Source organism: Stegostoma tigrinum, chromosome 18 (assembly GCF_030684315.1).
Source record: "Stegostoma tigrinum isolate sSteTig4 chromosome 18, sSteTig4.hap1, whole genome shotgun sequence".
In the NCBI taxonomy this organism is placed as follows: domain Eukaryota; kingdom Metazoa; phylum Chordata; class Chondrichthyes; order Orectolobiformes; family Stegostomatidae; genus Stegostoma; species Stegostoma tigrinum.
This window is the reverse complement of record NC_081371.1, coordinates 9,896,147-9,915,279: the sequence shown is the minus strand read 5'-3', so window position 1 is coordinate 9,915,279 and position 19,133 is coordinate 9,896,147. Positions and strand designations below refer to the sequence as shown.

The window sequence follows — 19,133 nt, the reverse complement described above, 5'->3', positions numbered from 1 at the left end:
TTCTAATTTTGATTCAAAGGGGTTAAATGGCCTACTTCTGAATCACACACTTCGATCAGTCAATAAATCCAGAATTCCTGGCTGGACATTTTTCTTCGATTTATCCAGCAAACAAGTACCATATCATAATGGGACAACCTAAACATTAACTACAACAATAACAACAGTTAGGGGAAGCGCTAAATGAATATTTTTCAACAGTATTCACTCCAGAAAACGACAATGTTGTTGAGGAGAATAGTGAGATACAGGCTACTAGACTAGGTGGGATTGAGGTTCACAAGGAAGAGGTATTAGAAATCCTACAGAGGGTGAAGATAGATAAGTCCCCTGGGCCGGATGGGATTTATCCTCGGATCCTCTGGGAAGCCAGGGAGGAGATTGCCGAGCCTTTGGCATTGATCTTTAAATCGTCATTGTCTACAGGAATAGCAAATGTGGTTCCCCTGTTCAAGAAGGGGAGTAGAGACAACCCTGGTAATTATAGACCAGTGAGCCTTACCTCAGTTGTTGGTAAAGTGTTGGAAAAGGTTATAAGGGATAGGATTTATAATCATCTAGAAAAGAAGAAATTGATTAGGGATAGTCAGCACGGTTTTGTGAAGGGAAGGTTGTGCCTCACAAACCTTATTGAGTTCTTTGAGAAGGTGACCAATCAGGTAGATGAGAGTAAACCGGTTGATGTGGTGTATATGGATTTCAGCAAGGCATTCGATAAGGTTCCCCACAATAGGCTATTGTACAAAATGTGGAGGAATGGAATTGTGGGAGATATAGCAGTTTGGATCGGAAATTGGCTTGCTGAAAGAAGACAGAGGGTGGTAGTTGATGGGAAATGTTCATCCTGGAGACCAGTTACTAGTGGTGTACCGCAAGGGTCGGTGTTGGGTCCGCTGCTGTTTGTCATTTTTATAAATGACCTGGATGAGGGCGTAGAAGGATGGGTTAGTAAATTTGCAGATGACACTAAGATCGGTGGAGTTGTGGATAGTGATGAAGGATGCTGTAGGTCGCAGAGAGACATAGATAAGTTGCAGAACTGGGCTGAGAGGTGGCAAATGGAGTTTAATGCAGACAAGTGTGAGGTGATGCACTTTGGTAGGAGTAACCGGAAGGCAAAGTACAGGGCTAATGGTAAGATTCTTGGCAGTGTAGATGAGCAGAGAGATCTCGGTGTCCATGTACACAGATCCTTGAAAGTTGCCACCCAGGTTGACAGGGCTGTTAAGAAGGCATACAGTGTTTTAGCTTTTATTCATAGAGGGATCGAGTTCTGGAACCAAGAGGTTATGATGAAGCTGTACAAAACTCTGGTACGGCTGCACTTGGAGTATTGTGTACGGTTCTGGTCACCGCATTATAAGAAGGATGTGGAAGCTTTGGAAAGGGTGCGGAGGAGATTTACTAGGATGTTGCCTGGTATGGAGGGAAGGTCTTACGAGGAAAGGCTGAGGAACTTGAGGCTGTTTTCATTAGAGAGAAGAAGGTTGAGAGGTGACTTAATTGAAACATATGAGATAATCAGAGGGTTAGATAGGGTGGATAGGGAGAGCCTTTTTGCTAGGATGGTGACGGCGAGCACGAGGGGGCATAGCTTTAAATTGAGGGGTGAAAGACATAGGACAGATGTCAGAGGTAGTGTCTTTACTCAGAGAGTAATAAGGGAATGGAACGCTTTGCCTGCAACGGTAGTAGATTCGCCAACTTTAGGTACATTTAAGTCGTCATTGGACAAGCATATGGACGTACATGGAATAGTGTAGGTTAGACGGGCTTGAGATTGGTATGACGGGTCAGCACAACATTGTGGGCCGAAGGGCCTGTACTGTGCTGTAATGTTCTATGTTCTATTTGGGTTACCAGATCCGAAACGTCAATGCTGATTTTTCTTTTCATCACAGATGCTTTCAGACCTGCTGTGCTTTTCCAGCAACTTCTGTTTTTGTTTCTGACTCACACCATCTGTAGTTCTTTTCAGTTTTTGTCCAATATTAATGACACTTGGGATACCAAAGTGTGGAGGTGTATGAACACATCAGGCCAAGGAGCACAAAAGCTGACCCTAGACCCTTCATCAGAAAAGGGGAATGGGGAGAGGGTTCTGAAATAAATAGGGAAAGAGGGGGAGGTGGATCGAAGATGGATAGAGAAGAGGGTAGGTGGAGAGGAGACAGACAAGTTAAAGGAGTGGGTATGGAGCCGGTAGAGGTGAGTGTAGGTGGGGATGTAGGGAAGGGATAGGTCAGTCTGGGGAGGACTGACAGGTCAAGGAGGCGGGCTGAGGTTAGAAGGTAGGAAATGGACCTGCACCTTGATGTGGGAGGAGGGGACAGGTGAGAGGAAGAACAGGTTAGGGAGATGGGGATGAGTTGGGCTCGGTTTGGGAGGCAGTGGGGGGAGGGGAGATTTTGAAGCTTGTGAAATCCACATTGATACCATTGGGCTGCAGGGTTCCCAAGCGGAATATGAGTTGCTGTTCCTGCAACCTTCGGGTGCCATCATTGTGGCACTGTAGGAGGCCCATGATGGACATGTCATCAAGAGAATGGGAGGGGGAGTGGAAATGGTTGGCGACTGGGAGGTGTAGTTGTTTGTTGCGAAGTGAGCGGAGGTGTTCTGCAAAGCGGTCCCCAAGCCTCCGCTTGGTTTCCCCAATGTAGAGGAAGCCACACCGGGTACAGTGGATGCAGTATACCACATTGGCAGATGTGCAGGTCGACATCTGCTTAATGTGGAAAGTCATCCTGGGGCCTGGGGTGGGGGTGAGGGAGGAGGTGTGGGGACAAGTGTAGCATTTCCTGCGGTGGCAGGGGGAAAGTGCCAGGTGTGGTGGGGTTGGAGGGGAAGGGAGTCACGAAGAGAGTGGTCTTTCCGAAAGGCAGACAAATAGGGGTGGAGGGAAAAATGTCGTTGATGGTGGGGTCGGACGACGGTGAGGTGGTATGTGAGGACGACACTTGCCTTTGACCTTTCCCCGTGGGCTGGGGCGTGTGTGAAACGGCCCGCGGCTGCGATTGTATGTTCCGGTTGCGTTGTATGATTGACGGGCCGCGAGTACCCAATGGGGAATAGGTAGGGCGGAACCTCCGCTTAACCCATTCATAAGTGTTGTAAATCGTAAAGACACGAGACTTTCGAAGGGGGCGGGGGCATGAAATTTAAATAACCGCCAGCGGCAGCGCGCGCTCCTCCAGCCGAGGCCTGAGGGCGGCGATGCGGCGCTATTGGAGGGCGGCGCTACTGTGTTCGGCTCTGGCCTTCTTCTTCATCTTCTATGTCTTCAACGAGATTGCCAGTGCCGAAGACGGAGTTCGAGACGTCGCCGCTGCGGATGGCAAAGGCCCAGCTCGAGAGCGCGCACGGGCCAGGAGCCTGACGCCCAGCAGGTAAAAGAAACGGAGGCCTCGCTAGTCAGCGGGAGCCCTGGCACTGCTGCGATGGCAGCATCAGTAAGATGGTAGGAGCGTCTCCTGCAGGCCCGGCGGGTAAAGGCACTTGTGGGTGCAGGGGTCAACGTGCTTTACTGCCCAGAGTTTTTAAAAAATATTAAATTTGCACACCAGCCCGAAATTGCAGGGAGTATATGTGCAATCCCCCCGAGGGTGCGTGGGTAAACCAACAAATCTCCAACCTTCCCCCTGGGTGTGTAGGGGGTAAGCCTGCAAGATGCCCCTCCCCCGAGTGTGCAGGGGGTAAACCTGCAAGATGCCCCTTCCCCCTCCCCCGAGTGTGCAGGGGGTAAACCTGCAAGATGCCCCTTCCCCCTCCCCCGAGTGTGCAGGGGGTAAACCTGCAAGATGCCCCTCCCCCAAGTGTGCAGGGGGTAAACCTGCAAGATGCCCCTTCCCCCTCCCCCGAGTGTGCAGGGGGGTAAACCTGCAAGATGCCCCTTCCCCCCCACCCCCGAGTATGCAGGGGGTAAACCTGCAAGATGCCCCCCCCCCCCCCCCGAGTGTGCAGGGGGTAAACTTGCAAGATGCCTCTCCCCCGAGTGTGCAGGGGGTAAGCCTGCAAGATGCCCGTCCCGGTGTGTGCGTCAGGTAAAGCTGCAAGGAACTCCTACCCCCCCCCCCACCAAACAACCTGGAGTGTGCAGAGGGGATAAACGTGCAAGTCCACACAACCCCCAGAGTGCGCTGGGGGTAAATGAGCAAGTTCCCCCCACCCACCAACAGTGTGCAGGTGATAAGTGTGCAGTTTCCTACCCCCCCGCCGAGTATGCAGGGGGTAAGCATGCTAGTTCTCCTCTCCCCGGTGTGTGCGGGTTAGGGCGCAAACATGCATCTTCTGATCTCCTGTTCAAGAGTGTGCAGGGATTAACTGTGCAGGTTCTTTCCTCCTGAGAGTGCAGGCACTAACTGTGCACGTTCGCTCAACCCCCCCACCCGACAGTGTGTGCAGGGGGGTAAAGGTGCAAGTTCCCCCCCTGCCCCCGAGGAGTGTGCGTTGGGGTAGACATTTCCATTCCCTTGCATGATAACAAAGTGTGAAGCTGGATGAACAGAGCAGGCCAAGCAGCATCTTAGGAGCACAAAAGTTGACGTTTCGGGCCTAGACTGAAACGTCAGCTTTTGTCCTCCTAAGATGCTGCTTGACCTGCTGTGTTCATCCAGCTTCACACTTTATTATGTTGGATTCTCCAGCATCTGCAGTTCCCATCATCTCTGTCTCCATTCCCTTCCACCATTGTTTGTGAGGGGAAGGTGTGTGGTTTAATGTGCAAGTCCCCACCCACCACCTTGCAGTGTGCTGGGAGGTAGTTGTGCTCGCTTCCCGGATTGTGCGGGGAGGGTAAACGTGCATGTTCACCCGCCCCCTTAGTGCGCAGGCAATAAATGTACAAGTTTCCCCACCCTGGAGTGGGCAGGGAGTAGATGTAGATGTGCACATTACCCCCTGCCGGGTGCACAGGGCATAAATTTGCAAGCTCCCCCTCTTCCCCATGAGTGCACAGTGGGTAACCATGCATTAGCCCAGAGTGTGCAGTGGATGTACGTGCGTGTTCACCTTCCTGCCCCAGCCTATGGTGTAGGGGATATATATGCATATTCCCTTCTTACCCCACACCTGATGATGCAATGGATATATTTGCAATTTACACTGTCTCAAGGGTACGGGGTGGATAAATTTGAACTCCCCATGCCCGACCAGCTTTTGAAATAGCAGAGTATAGCATAGGTTTGAGTAATGTGGCTGAATTTATGTGAGATTTGAATATGCACTTTTTGACTATACCTGGAGTGCTGTACTCTCAGATGCCAACATTTGGACAAGAAGTAAATGTAAGCTTTGAGTGCTGGTATTCCTGAGAGTCAAAGGTCACATACCATATTGTGTACAAGAAGGAAGGGTGTTTTCTTGATGTTCTGGCCAATAACAATCTTCCTAAAACTGATTATCTGGTCATTAAGTGTCTTGCTAGAACCTTCTCCTAGGGAAATTTGGCCATTGCATTTGCCTCATTGCAACAATGTTTATGCTTCAAAATCATTCATTGCTTTTGAGGTTGTGAAAGATGTTTTAGAAAATTCAATTGTCAGTAAAAAAGCAGAATTATGAATTTAGTATCAAAATGCTAGTAGAGTGTTTTGACAGTGCATAATAATAGAGTTTAGTTTCATTTTGAGAGGCACGTGGCACTTAAATTTGTCCTAGGGATGTGCGTGCTACTTGCTGGTCTACCATTTATTGCCCATCCCTAGCCTTGTGATGGAACATAGAATAAGAGTGTAATGGATACAGCCTGTACAATTACAGGCATAGTGAAGGCCACTACGAATGATGACATGATAGAATATTGTGCATATGGTGATGTACCAGTTTGTTTTGTACAGGAAAATTTGTGTCATCTAATGCCCTGTGATAATGGGAACTGCAGATGCTGGAGAATCCAAGATAACAAAGTGTGGAGCTGGATGAACGCAACAGGCCAAGCAGCATCTCAGGAGCACAAAAGCTGACGTTTCGGGCCTAGACCCTTCATCTTGGATGAAGGGTCTAGGCCCGAAACGTCAGCTTTTGTGCTCCTGAGATGCTGCTTGGCCTGCTGCGTTCATCCAGCTCCACACTTTGTCATCTAATGCCTTATTCATTGCCGTGGAAGAATAACTAGAAAACAGATATTTATAACATTAAGATCATCCCAGAATGCGAAAATAACCCCTGGTTGCTTTTCTACCTAAACTTTCTTACTAAATTCTTCTTCTTTACTCTTTCACCCGTCTTCCTAACAGTGTGAGAGGAACGTATGGATTGCTTTGAGATTGAGATAGGCTGGCTAACTTTTTCCCCTGCCCTGATTCCGAGCTCTCACCTTTCTTTAATTTTTTTTCTCATCTCCTTTTGCTCCCATTTTGGTGGCATGTATAGAAATGCAGTTGTTATTTTTTCCTCCCATCAGAGACAGCGAGAGAGGCCAGTGATTCAAGGTAGCATAGAAGTTAGTAAGATCACAGGAGAAAAGAACAATTTAATAGATATGGTGTTTATCCGTTTTGAAGTCCTGCGGAAATATAGAATCTGAAGTTTGCAATGCTTAATCATGATTTCAACAGAGCAAAATCACTAGTATTTATGTGGCATATTTTAATTAATATAAAGCATCCTAGATTATTGTACAGAAGCGCCAAGTGATGGCTGATCATTTTGAGCTTGGAAGGAATAAAATACAATGGCCATTAATCTATTGGCCATAGTAGCAAAGATTGAACCTTGAGGTTTGAAATTTGGAATGCTATATTTTCCCAGAGGTGGATAAAATTCACTTGGTTGGCTTGCATGTTATGACAGATATGAGATGATTGCATCAGTGACTCCAAAATGTAGTGAAACAAGTTAGTGTTCCCAACCTAGATTACGTCTTGTACCACTTCCTAATACTAACTCCAGAGATTCGTATTTCAATAATTATTTGCAGCAGTGTTGAAGTGTTTGAGGCCTATGGAAGTATTTTGTGGCAAACACAGTAACTTTAGAATAGCATGGAGGAATTATAGCCTTGCAAAGTGATCGGTTTGTCACTCACTGTGGGATTCGATCATTAAGTGGAGGAAATAAAGTACAGCTACTTTGTAATATAAACAGAAAATGCAAGCAATTCACAGGCTTGGCAGCATCTGAAGATGTAGAGTTCATGTCTCGGGTCTATGATTAGGGAAAGGTTTTGGTATTTACTTTTGTGGACTTGAAAATCATTGATTCTTGTTACCCAAATTGGATGACATCAACTTTTAAAATTGAAGTTGTTGCAGTATTTTGTCCAATATTAATAGACTGATGCAATATGGACAGCTGTTTGATCCATTGTCCCTGTTGATCATGGGAATTTGGTGATGGTAATGCCACTTAATATCAAAGGGCTACGGATAACTTATCTTTGGAGATTGTCATTGCTTGGCACTTATCTAGTACAAATGTTACTTGCAACTTGTTAGCCCAAATCTAGATGCTGTCCAGGCCTTGCTGCATATGGACATGGCCTGCTTCAGTATTTGAAATCCGAGAAGTCATGCTGAAAATTATGCAGTCACCAGCAAACATCCTTATATCTGACTTGATGAAAACCATTGATGAAGCAGCAGAAGCAGAACACTACCATGAGCAACTCTTGCAATGATATCCTGGAGCTGAGATGATTGACCTTCAACAGCCACAACCACCTTCCTTTATGCTAGGTAAGACTCTAACCAGCAGAGACTTTGCCCTGACTCCCATTGACTTCAGTTTTTCCAGGTTTTCTTGACACCATATTCCATCAAGTGCTACCTTGATTTCATGAACTGCCACTTTCCTCACTTCTGGAGTTCAGCTCTTTTGTCCTGTGTTTCGACGAGGCTGTAATGAGGTCAGAAACTCTGTGCCCCTGATGGAACACAAACTGACTGTCAGTGAGTGACTTAGTCCTTTGCAAGTGCTGCTTGATCGCTCAGGTGCCAACCTCTTCAGTCACTGTGGAGAGTAGACTGATGGGACAGTAATTGGCCTAGTTAGATTCGTTCTGCTTCCTATGCACAGATTTCCACATTGCTGGGAGGATACTAGTGTATTAGAGGATAGCTAGGATAGGGATGTACAGTTAGTTCTGGAGAACAAGTCCTGAATACAACTGCTGGACTATTGGGACCCACGACTTTTGTGACACCCAGGCCCTTCAGCCATTTGATATCACATGGACTGAACTGACCATCCCTGATGTTGGGAGGACTAAGGAGGAAATAGATTATCCATTCTGCACTTGTGGCTGAAGATGGAGGCAAGTACTTTAGCTTTGCCTTTTGCTGTGATGTGCCGTGCTCCTGCATTGTTGAAGATAAATATGGGGATATTTGTGCAGCCTATACCTCATGTTAGTTGTTTGATTGCCCATACCATTCACAACTGGAAGTTGTAGGCCTGCAGAGTCTGGATTTGATCTATTGGCTGTGGGGTCGCTTAGTCCTGTCTATTGCATGCTGCTTGTGTTCTTTGTAATGTAAATAGTCCTAAATTGCAGTTTGACCAGGTTGACACAATTTTTTAGGTATACCTGGTGACATTCCAGCCATGATCTCCAGGCTTGATTGTAATGAAAGAGTAAGGGATTTAAAAAAACATTTCAATCACAGAATGTGGGAGTTGCTGGTTATGCCAACTGATTGCCCAGTTATGGTTGCCCTTGAAAAAGTGTGATGCCTCCTTGATGCACTACAATATACATGTCGAATGTAGATCCACAATCTCGTAAGGGAATGGATTCTAGGATTTTGACCCAATGAAACTGAAGAAACAGCGATATAGTTTCACGTCAGAGTGGTGAGTTAGCTTGCAGGAAAATGTAGAGGTGGAAATGTTTTCATGTACTTTCACTGTACTCTGTTACTCTGTGTTGGGCTGTGGTTTTACAGATTGTGGCTGAGTATAATTATGCTGCTGCTCATGGCCCATGGTGTTTCATGGATGCCCCAGTTTTGAGTAGTTAGAAGTATCTTAGTTTTGTCCTACTTAACGTTTGTAGTAGTGCTAAATAACATAATGGAGAGTATTGCAAAATGAAGACAGAATTTCATCAACCCAAAAAGCTGTCAAACTGAGATTGTCGTGGATAGATATATCTATGGCATGGATTGATGGTGACAAGATCAAGTAGACTTTCCCTGTTTTTGGTTCCATCACCACTTGCCGTGGATCTGGTATAACAGCTACGTTGTCTACAACTTCTCTAATTCTGTTTGTAGTGATGTTATGAAGCTACTCTTGATGATAGATATTGATAGATTATGCAGTCACCACTAAACATGCATTCTGTGCCCTTGCCACACTCTTGCAAGTGGTGTTCAACATGGGAAGAATTGATTCATAAGCTGAGAAGGAACATTGGGGGTGTGCTACATAATAATTAATTACAAGCTTCCTTGTCCATGTTTCACTTCGTTACCTTGAAATTTCATTTGTCATGAGTCAATTTAAGGATTCCCAGATGAAGTATTCCAGCCAAGGAATTGAATCTGGGTCCCTGGCGCAGAGTCAACAGTGCTAACCACTGGGCCACCTGGGAGTCCTCAAGTATGAACCATGACAAATGAAATATCAAGGTAATGAGGTGGAACACTGAGAAGGAAGCTTGTAATTGATCATTATGTAGTGCGCCCCCCAACCTTCCTTAGCTTATGAATCAATTCTTCCCAAGCTGTCCCAGTCAAATTGGTATCACCCTTGGTCCATGTGTATTTCAATAGAAAGACAAGTCAAGCAAAGACACACGCTTGAAAATTCCTGGAGACCTGTCACTCAAACCAGAACTCCATTAGCAAACATGTAGAACTGGACTCTTTGGACCGACTATAAGAAACAAATTCGGAAGTGACACTCCCCACCCCAACAAACTCAGTCACACAGATTACACGCGGGACAGAACACCAGCACTTCACTGGAGGTGCACTGATGATGTTAGCTAGCATGGTAACGAAATGTTTGCGAACAAACTTACCAGCTCAGTGAGCAAGTCAACAAGCTGAGCTACAAATCTTCTCAAAAACCTTGATCACGATTAGTTTGGTAGTGGTGTGATGAGCTAGTTGCTTGGTTTTAAATGGTGTATTCTTCTGAAAATAATTTAAGCTTTCATGAGCAGCTTGTGGACTATTTTCTGATATTTCTTGATTCTGTTGAATATATATAATGCTTTTATCTCAACATCATCTGTGTAAAATGCTCTACTAATCATGAATTGACAAGAATAATAACCGCTGATGGTGAGGTAGATTTTCCTTTGAGGTTGAATAAGTCCAGGTCAAGCTAGAAAGGTTGACGCTGATATTTGGATTCAGTCATACAGCATGGAACCAGATCCTTTGGTCTAATTGGTTCATGCTGAACATAATCCTAAATTAAACTAGTCCCACCTGCCTGAGCCTGACCCATATCCTTCAAAATCTTTCCTGTTCGTATGTTTATCCAAATGTCTTTTAAATATTGTAATTGTATACACATCCACAACTTCCTCAGGAAGTTAATTCTGCCCTCTGTGAAACAAAAATTGCCCCTCATGTCTTATTAATCCTCTATTATCTCACTTTAAAAATATGCTCCCTCGTTTTGAAAGCCCCCATTCTAGGGAAAATACATCAATGATTCACTCTATTTACAGCCCTCATTATTTTGTGAACTTCTTTTAAGGTCACCGTTCAAACTTTTTCACTCCAGAGAAAGCTTGATTTGTGTACAGCACAAGTGTGGAATTCTGCAATAAAATATTGGCTGATGAGATCATATTGTCAGCATACTATTTGCTGCGTTCATGCTCAGCATTTTTGTTGCCTAGGTGACCTTTGTGGATTCTTGGAGAACTTTGTCTTTCCTAGATCTCAGAATCACTGATTTCCTAATAAACTTAAAAGTCAACCACTTTTTTGTTAAGTGTTTCTATTGCTTGTAATATTTCCTTAATATTCTATTGCCTGGAAGATGGTCACGTTAGCCACCTTGACAGTATGTTTTGACTTGCCAGTGGTCACTATAATTCAATTGTTCCATCTCTGAATCAAGTGTGACGCTTTGCAGTGTGGCTTCATCTTCGGACAGAAGAGCCAACTAATCTCACCTTGTTCTGCTGAAGGTGATTGCTTGTTGTGTAATGCATGGAGTCTTAACAGTTCTCTACATCCACCACTTCCTCAGGAAGCTAATTTTGCCCTTTGTATAAAACAAGAATTGCCTCTCATGTTCTATTAAACCTCTCTTATCTCACCTTAAAGATATGCTCACGACCAAAAAATGTAGTAATGTATTTGCCCTTCCAGATGTTACCCCTCTTGTTCTTGTAATTTTAATATTATGTAGCATGGTGGCACAGTGGATAGCACTGTTGCCTCTCAGTGCCAGGGATCCAGTTTCTGCTAGGTGTTCTTGTTTCACCCCATATCCCAAAGATGTGCAGGTTAGGTGGATGAGCCATGTTAAAGGCAGGGTTATGGGGATAGGGTGGGATAAGGTTGGGTGTGAGTGTGGTGCCGTTGGAGGATCTATGTGTTCTCAGTGGGCCAAATGGCTCTTTTTGCATTGTAAGGATTCTGAGATTCGCTTGCTGAATTTGAATTCTTGCCCCATTTCAAATGATCCACTAAAACAAAGTTTTGCTGTAGTATTGCACTCAAGTGTTGCTATGAAACATTTTACCTTAAACGTCAGTGACAAGAACCTCTGTTGGGATCCTTAATTTTTCCCAGGAAGTCTGTTTGATTGGATTTTTAAAAAAATAGTCTCCAATCTTATAAATTCTTGCATAATCAGGTTATTTGTCATCTTGTTTTAAAACATTTCCCAACATTGCAGTATTTTGTTTTCATCATTTATAGAAGTGCTGGCAGATTATGCAGTTTGACTTCCCTAGTTAAACGTTGCCCTTTCTAATGGGCCATTTTTCTTTGGAATAAAGCATATGTCAAATGCTTTTAACACCACCACAAAAGTTTCTGCTGATTCATCAACTGTTTGCCATGCTAGTATTGTCAACCATTAGTCCTATTACATATATTACATGGGATGGGGTTGACCATTGAATGTGGGGTTGACTGTTGAGTGGTGATCTTAAACAGATCTGGACTGCCCAAGATCAGAGCCTCAAGTTATTTTTGTTCCCTCTGGTGTTGACTTGAACGTGTTAGTTGTCCCTTTGTGTTTTACTATACCAGTCAATTGGTTATAGTCAGCGTAATATGTTTCTAACTTTTTTTAAAATTAACGTAACCTGATGGCAATACTGAACAAATCAGACCTCAATGAAGTCTAGCTTGATGAACCATGTGACCTATTTTGGCACAAAATAAAATTAGACCCCTTTCCCAGCAATATCCTTTACAGATACTCAAGTGAAGTATCATCCCCATCTTTACTAAAACACTGACTCAACTGGCAAGGTTTTAAGCGTATTCTTTCCATACATTCACCACATCTCTCCCAGAGACAGACCGACACAGGCTAAATGAGTGATTTCTAACACTAATATTTTGTACTTTTTTAAAAAAAAAGCCACCTTCACCAAACCAAACCTGAAGAGTTCCTTTCCCTGTACTTTAGAATACAAGTTCCCAAATAATAATATAAATTTTGAAGGCTTGTGATTATACTACTTGAGTCTAACAAAAGTGCTGCTTTTAAACCAATCTGTATCACAGGCTATTGCCCTCTGAGATCTCACTGTAACGATTGCATCAGTAGTTACACCACTGACTCATTTTATGTGAACGCCTTGTCCATGCAAGTGTGTGACTTGCAGACAATTCAATCCAAAAATTTAGGGTGCACCAATGTTGAGAAAGACAAAACATTTGACTCTAATGAAATTCAAAGGGACTTTTATCCAGTCTCTTGTACATGATAATTAAATGCTTCTCATGCAGGCAATTGTCTGTTGAAAATTTAAAAAAATTAAAACGCATCCTTTGAGTCATTGTTTTACATTGTCTTTTCCGATTGCTTAATTGTAATAAGATCATTAAATCTACATTCTGCAAAACAGAATAGAATTGTGGAATCCTGTCTTAACAAAAAGAAGCAGTAAACATTGCCTCCAGTTTGAATGCCTTGCTGAAAATTCTTTTCAGAGGGTGATTTGGAGACAGCAAAATAAATGACTCCCTTTTTGAGTGACAGCTAAGTTATTGAAGGCAAAAGGCCTAACTGGTGAGGCTAAAGGTGATTGCTGAGAGTCTCGTCATTGCTGTAAAGCGTGTGCTGTGACTGTTCTGTATGTCACAATCATACCACACTGGGGGTCTCTACATATTCTCAATGGCTTGGGTGGGCTTTTATATTGAATGTCTAAATATACAGATTGTCGAGACTAGAAGGAGTTAAAAGAAAGCTACCTATCTAAGGCAGGTTCCTCAATCATGTTTGGGTAGACTGTTACTAATGATAATTATGCCCAGTGTTTTGAAGCATTTGCCAGTGAACAGAATAACCATTAATGTGGTATTTTTGTGGGCAGTAACCAACAGTTAGTTTCACACAACCTGCTCTTCTTCATAGCCCATCAAATGTTTCCCTTCCAGGACGAGATGAGACATTGTGTTAATATCATTGAAATGGTAATCTGAAACCTAAGCTAATTTTCTGGGTATATGGATTCAAATCCCACCATGGCAGCTGGTGTAATTTGAATTTAAATCAATAAATTGGGAACATTCACTAGATTAGTTTCAGAGGTGAGGGGTTTGTTTTGAGAAGAGAGATTGGGCAGTTTAGGGCTTTATTTTCTAGAGTTTAGAAAACTGAGAGGAGATTGAATGGTGGTGTATAAGATGCTAAGGACATTGGCTAAGTAGATGTATGAAGAATGTTTCTTCATGTGGACAATCTACAATGAAAGGTCATTGTTTTAGGATAAGGGATAGCAGATTTGACAAGAAATTACTCCGTTCAAACGGTCATGAGTCTGTGGAATTCACTACTGCAGAGTGAGGAGGACAATGGGACATTAAAAATCTGTCTATCTCCTCAAATTTATTCAAACAGTAATAGGTTATGGAGAACAGACAGGAAAGTGATGTTGAAGCTGAGGTGAGATCAGCCGTGACTCTACTGAATGTTGGAGCAAGCTTGAGGGGCTGAATGGCCTACTCCTACTCCTAGCTATTATGTTCTAAATCTGGAATTGAAAGGTAATTCAGATGCGGTGACATTGAAACAATTGCTGATCACGATGGAAACCCATCTTATTTGCTCACGATCTTCAGAGAAGGAAATTTCATGGTGGCTCAGTGGTTAGCACTGCTGCCTCACAGCGCCATGGGTTCGATTCCAGCCACAGGCGACTGTGTGGAGTTTGCACATTCTCCCGTGTCTGCGTGGGTTTCCTCTGGGTGCTCTGGTTTCCTCCCACAGTCCAAAGATATGCAGGTTAAGTGGATTGACCGTGCTCAATTGCCCATGGCGTTCAGGGAGGTAAAGATTAGGTGGGTTATAGGGGGATTGGTCTGTGTGGGATGCTCCTGAGGTTTGGTGTGGATTCTTTTGGGCCGAAGGGCCTGTTGCCACACCATAGGGATTCTATGATACTTGCATCGTCAGGCCTACATGTGGCTGCAGAAGGATGTACTTAACACTTAATTGCCATCCAAAATGACCTGAGCAAAGTCATTTCAATGGAACAAGAACAAATGAAGCAATACTCAATCCTATGAAAGAATAAAATAATTTATCCAATCTACCCCTTTGCAAGTTACTGTTGAATCCACTTTGCATTCCAGATCACAACATTTCAGTGTTTTTCAAGGTGGAGTGTGTCCGAGTGCCATGTATCTGGATGTTTTTCCGGCTGTGTGTATCTAGATATTATCAGCTGTTTTCTGGGTGTTGTGCATCCGCCTGTTCTTCTGGGTGCAGTGTATCTGGGTGTTTTTCAGGGTGTGTTGTACCTGTGTGCTTTTCCGGTTGTGGTATATCGTGATGTTTTTCCAGTGTACTTGGTTGCGGTGTATCTGGGAGTTATTTCAGGCCAATCACTTTGCTTCTCTGGTATGAATATTTTTATTCCAGCTTCTGGCTCCCTCCTGTGACGCAGCTGTTTCACTTACTCTATGCTCCAAAATGTAAGAACAAAAGAAATAGGGGCTAGGGTCAGTCATTCAACCCTTTAAACCTTCCCCACCATTCAGCAACATCATGGCCTTTCTGTCCCAGGTTTCCACTTCTGTTTAGTCCCACGTGCTCATCGTCCTCAACTCCTTCATATTTGAAAAATCTACCTCCTCTTGAAGTACTTTTTATGATCTCGCCTCAGCAACTCTCTGAAGTAGAGAATTCTAGAAATTCACTTGCATTTCAGTTTTTAAATGAGTGCCCCCTTATTCTGTAATGATGACCCTGAGTGAGAGATTCCCATGTGAGTGAAAACATATTCTCAATATCTACCCTATCAAACTCATTCTTCTAAACTCTGCTGGCAAAGATCTAACGTGTTCGGGTGTCCTTGATGGCAATTACTTCATCTCAGGAGCCAGCCTCGTGAAGCTCTTTTGAACTGCAACCCCTGACACCTTCTACTTACCAATATATTCATTTCTAACACGTGGACCAAAACTGTACACAGTATGGAGCAATGTGATTTTTTCCCCTCTGTGTTTTAATTGTAGACTTAAATGGGAAAAGATGAGGATTGTTGAGGGATTTCTGAACTTCCCCAGGGTAGACTGAAAGCAAAGGTAAGTGGCAGGAGGCAGAGGGTGATGGGTTAGGGGTATTTTCTAGTGAGAAGATTGTGTCCAGTCCAACACTGGGATCAAGACAAGGGAATATGTGGGGATGGCCCTGGGTGGGATGCTCTTCACAGGGTCAGTGGTAAATGTGGACTTGTTGGGCTGAATGACCTGTCTCCACACTGGGAATTCTCTGATCCTATGGAGGGGTTATAATGGCATAGTGATATTAGATTAGTAATTTGGAACCCCAGTCTAGTGTTCTGGGATCGTGGGTTCAAATTTCTCCATGGTACATGGACAAACTTGAAAGGAGGTGGCACAGTGCCTCAGTGTTTAGCACTTGTACCTCACAGTGCAGTGGACCTAGATACAATTCCACCTTTGGGCGACTGTCTGTTTGGAGTTTGCACATTCTCCCCTTGTCTATGTGGGTTTCCTCCCACAATGCACAGCTGTGCAGGCTAGGTGGATTGCTCATGCTAAATTGCCTGTAATGTTTTGGGATGTGTAGATTAGGTGGGTTTTAGGGGGATGGCTCTGGGTCTGGGTGGGATGCTCTGAAGGTTGGTGTGGACTTATTGGGCCAGAGGGCCTGTTTCCGCACTGTAGGGATTCTGTGGTCTATGGCCTTTAGTTTCTTTCATGCCAGCCCCTCAGTTACTAAATGTTTAACTCAGCGTGTGGCATCCAGGAAGACATATGACATGGGTCATGAGTAAGGTTGTTATAATACACCATGGAACTTTATGGTTCTGTGTGATGTTTGAAATGTGGCTACTGGAATTTATGCTACAAGATGCCAGTAAAGTGAAATAGTGTGATATTTTTACTTGTGATAGATCTGTATGGAAAAAAGATTAAAGAAAAAAATGCTCTTTGTTAAGCCACCTACAGTACTATGAGTTCTGTATATGTTATTAATTTTTCAAATTCTAGTACATGCACCGTGGTTCTACAGTTAACGTAAAATGATCTGTTTGTTTAATTTCCTAAATTTCATTACTGTTGTACTTGTCCTTTTGGAAGTAGATGCATACGATGAGTTAGAAACTTTTATATTTTAAGGTATCATCTTTGTGCAGGGCAGGGTGATGCGGGAGTGGGCAGAACACAAAATCTGACATATCCATTATTTTTCCTTTTTGAGTTGATTTTGAATAAGTTAAATTCACACTCTGTCTTGTGTCTGGTGATTTAAGAAGCATGTGATTGGTTTTAAGTGGAAAATAAGATTTGTTTCAGGAATGGCATTCTGAATTTGACTTCCAGTAATTCTCAGGTAGGAAAAGCATGAATATTGCTGGCAGATGTTACATCTATGGTTTTAAGTTGCTATGTAAGAAAGCAGTGTTTTGAAGTCAAATATCAAAAGCAATCAAAGCATTAGATGGATTGTAAACCACTCTTAACATCTCAGCTGGATTTTAGAATAGAATAACATCCAAATTTAATGTTGAGACAAATATTTTTGATCATCAAATGTGTCTATGTTAACATCTAAACAAAGAGGAAAAGCTGATGCCGCAGTACACTCCAGGATATAATCTCTTTGACTTGAGCTAAGGAATAAAATACATGCAATATCTTTGGACACTAATTGGTGGAATTGATGTAGGAAAACAAATTGGAGGCACAGAAATACGGGCGTTGTAATGGAGGAACATAGTTACCCAAATGTAGACTGAAGTTGTAGTATGAAGGGCAATTTATGATAATGAGGGAATATGAAAAGAGGCTGAAGCTTTGGAGAATTGTGTAAATAGTACATAGAAGTGGTCAAAGGAGGCTGAGTACGGATCAAAAAAAGGATTTCCGCACAGACGCGAAGCTAAGGTATTAAACTTTTTTTTTTGGAATTGGCCTTTCCTAAGGAAGGAGATGCTACCAGGCCATGGTGAAAGAGGATGTAATTCAGATCCTAGGAAGGTTGATGGTAGGAAGGTACTGGATAGGCTATCTACAATTAAAGTTGGCAAAGCTTAAGATTAGTGAAGACAAATGGAGGCTCCTTACAGTCAGAAACAAGAGAAGTTATAATGGGGGAGTCATAGAGATGATGGACCAATTAAGTGCATATTACTGGTTCTGCCTCCAAAAGAGCACACCGATAACATCCCAAATATTTTGGGTTAGATGGCCTAGTGAAGGGGAGGAACTGAATTAAACCAGAATTAGTAGGGAATTGGTGTTGGAGAAATTAAGACTGATAAATCGCCGAACCCTGAAAATCCTGTAATGCCAGTATTTGTAAAGGAAGGTGAGAGGGGGGGAAAAAAGGGGATTCTAGATCAGTTAGCCTGAATTTGCAGAACTGTAGGTTATTTTTAAGTGCCACTTCAGTGAGGTTCAAGCTATATGTTATTACTGCACAGAAGCCAGTGTCTTGTCACCGAGTGAGTGGAGGTAGAGATAGGGGAGACATCAGAGGTAGGTTCTTTACTCAGAGTGGTCAGGGCATGGAATGCAGAGAGGGTAATGGAGTCGGCCTCACTAGGGGCATTTAAGCAGCTATTAGATAAGCATATGGATGAGAGTATAATGTAGGGTTGGAGGTGAAATAGACCTTACTATTAGGGTAAAAGTTCAGCACAACATCGTGGGCCGAAGGGCCTGTACTGTGCTCTACTGTTCTATGTTATAGATTCTATGATGCATCCAAAGATATTGAGGGAGCTGAAAGTGAATTTTAAATAACTGGCTACAGTTTTTCAGTCTTGTTTCGACTTGGGATGGTGGAGGTGTCAGGGAACTGCAAAACTACAAACATTGCACCTTGAAGCTAAAATGGATGTAAGGTTGGTCACTTTAACTTTGGGGAAACTGCTAGAAATGATAACTTGGGACAAATTTTAATAGATGTATAAGTGCATGTTAGTTAACCAGCATGGATTTATTGAAGAAAAATCATGTTTAACTAATGTGCTGCACTTTTTTGAATCAATAACCAAGGGTTGATGAAGGTAATGTGATGTAGTGTATGTGGAATTCAAAAGTTCATTTGAATGATTCAAATGATTGGTTTGTTATAGATTATGTAACAAAATAAACATTCACTACATTGGTGCGAAATTGGCTGGGTGATGGGAAACAAAGTGTTGCTATTTATGAGTGTTTCTCAGATGGGGTGAGGGTATGCATGGAGGTCTGTATTACCTATTCCTTGAAGTCAGTATTGGGACCCCTGTTTTTTTTCATTGTATAATGAATGATCTAGATCTTGATTTCAAGGATTGCAGACAATGTGAAAACTCTAAGTATTAGAAAGTATAGGGAGGATAGTGTAGAAATTTAAAAGCTCATAGGCACATTGGTTGAATTGGCATGCACTTGACAGGTGAAGTTCAGTAACTACAATCATTTAAACTTTGGGAAACTTTTAGAAAGAATAATTGGGACGAAATTGGAAGCCACATGGAGAAATGCAGGTTAACTGAAGAAAGCCGCCATGGATTTGCT

General features: G+C 43.1%; 1 protein-coding gene across 2 annotated transcripts in view; it reads left to right on the top strand.

The window, feature by feature from the left end:
• Positions 1-3,116: 3,116 nt before the first annotated feature.
• gxylt1b (glucoside xylosyltransferase 1b) overlaps positions 3,117-19,133 on the top strand; it is a 67,377-nt gene continuing 51,360 nt past the window's right edge. For both annotated transcript variants that reach the window (XM_048549627.2, XM_048549626.2), the window contains exon 1: positions 3,117-3,386. In XM_048549627.2, the coding sequence (XP_048405584.1) occupies positions 3,214-3,386 (173 nt within the window). In that variant the 5' untranslated portion in view covers positions 3,117-3,213. The remainder of the gene's footprint in view (positions 3,387-19,133) is intronic.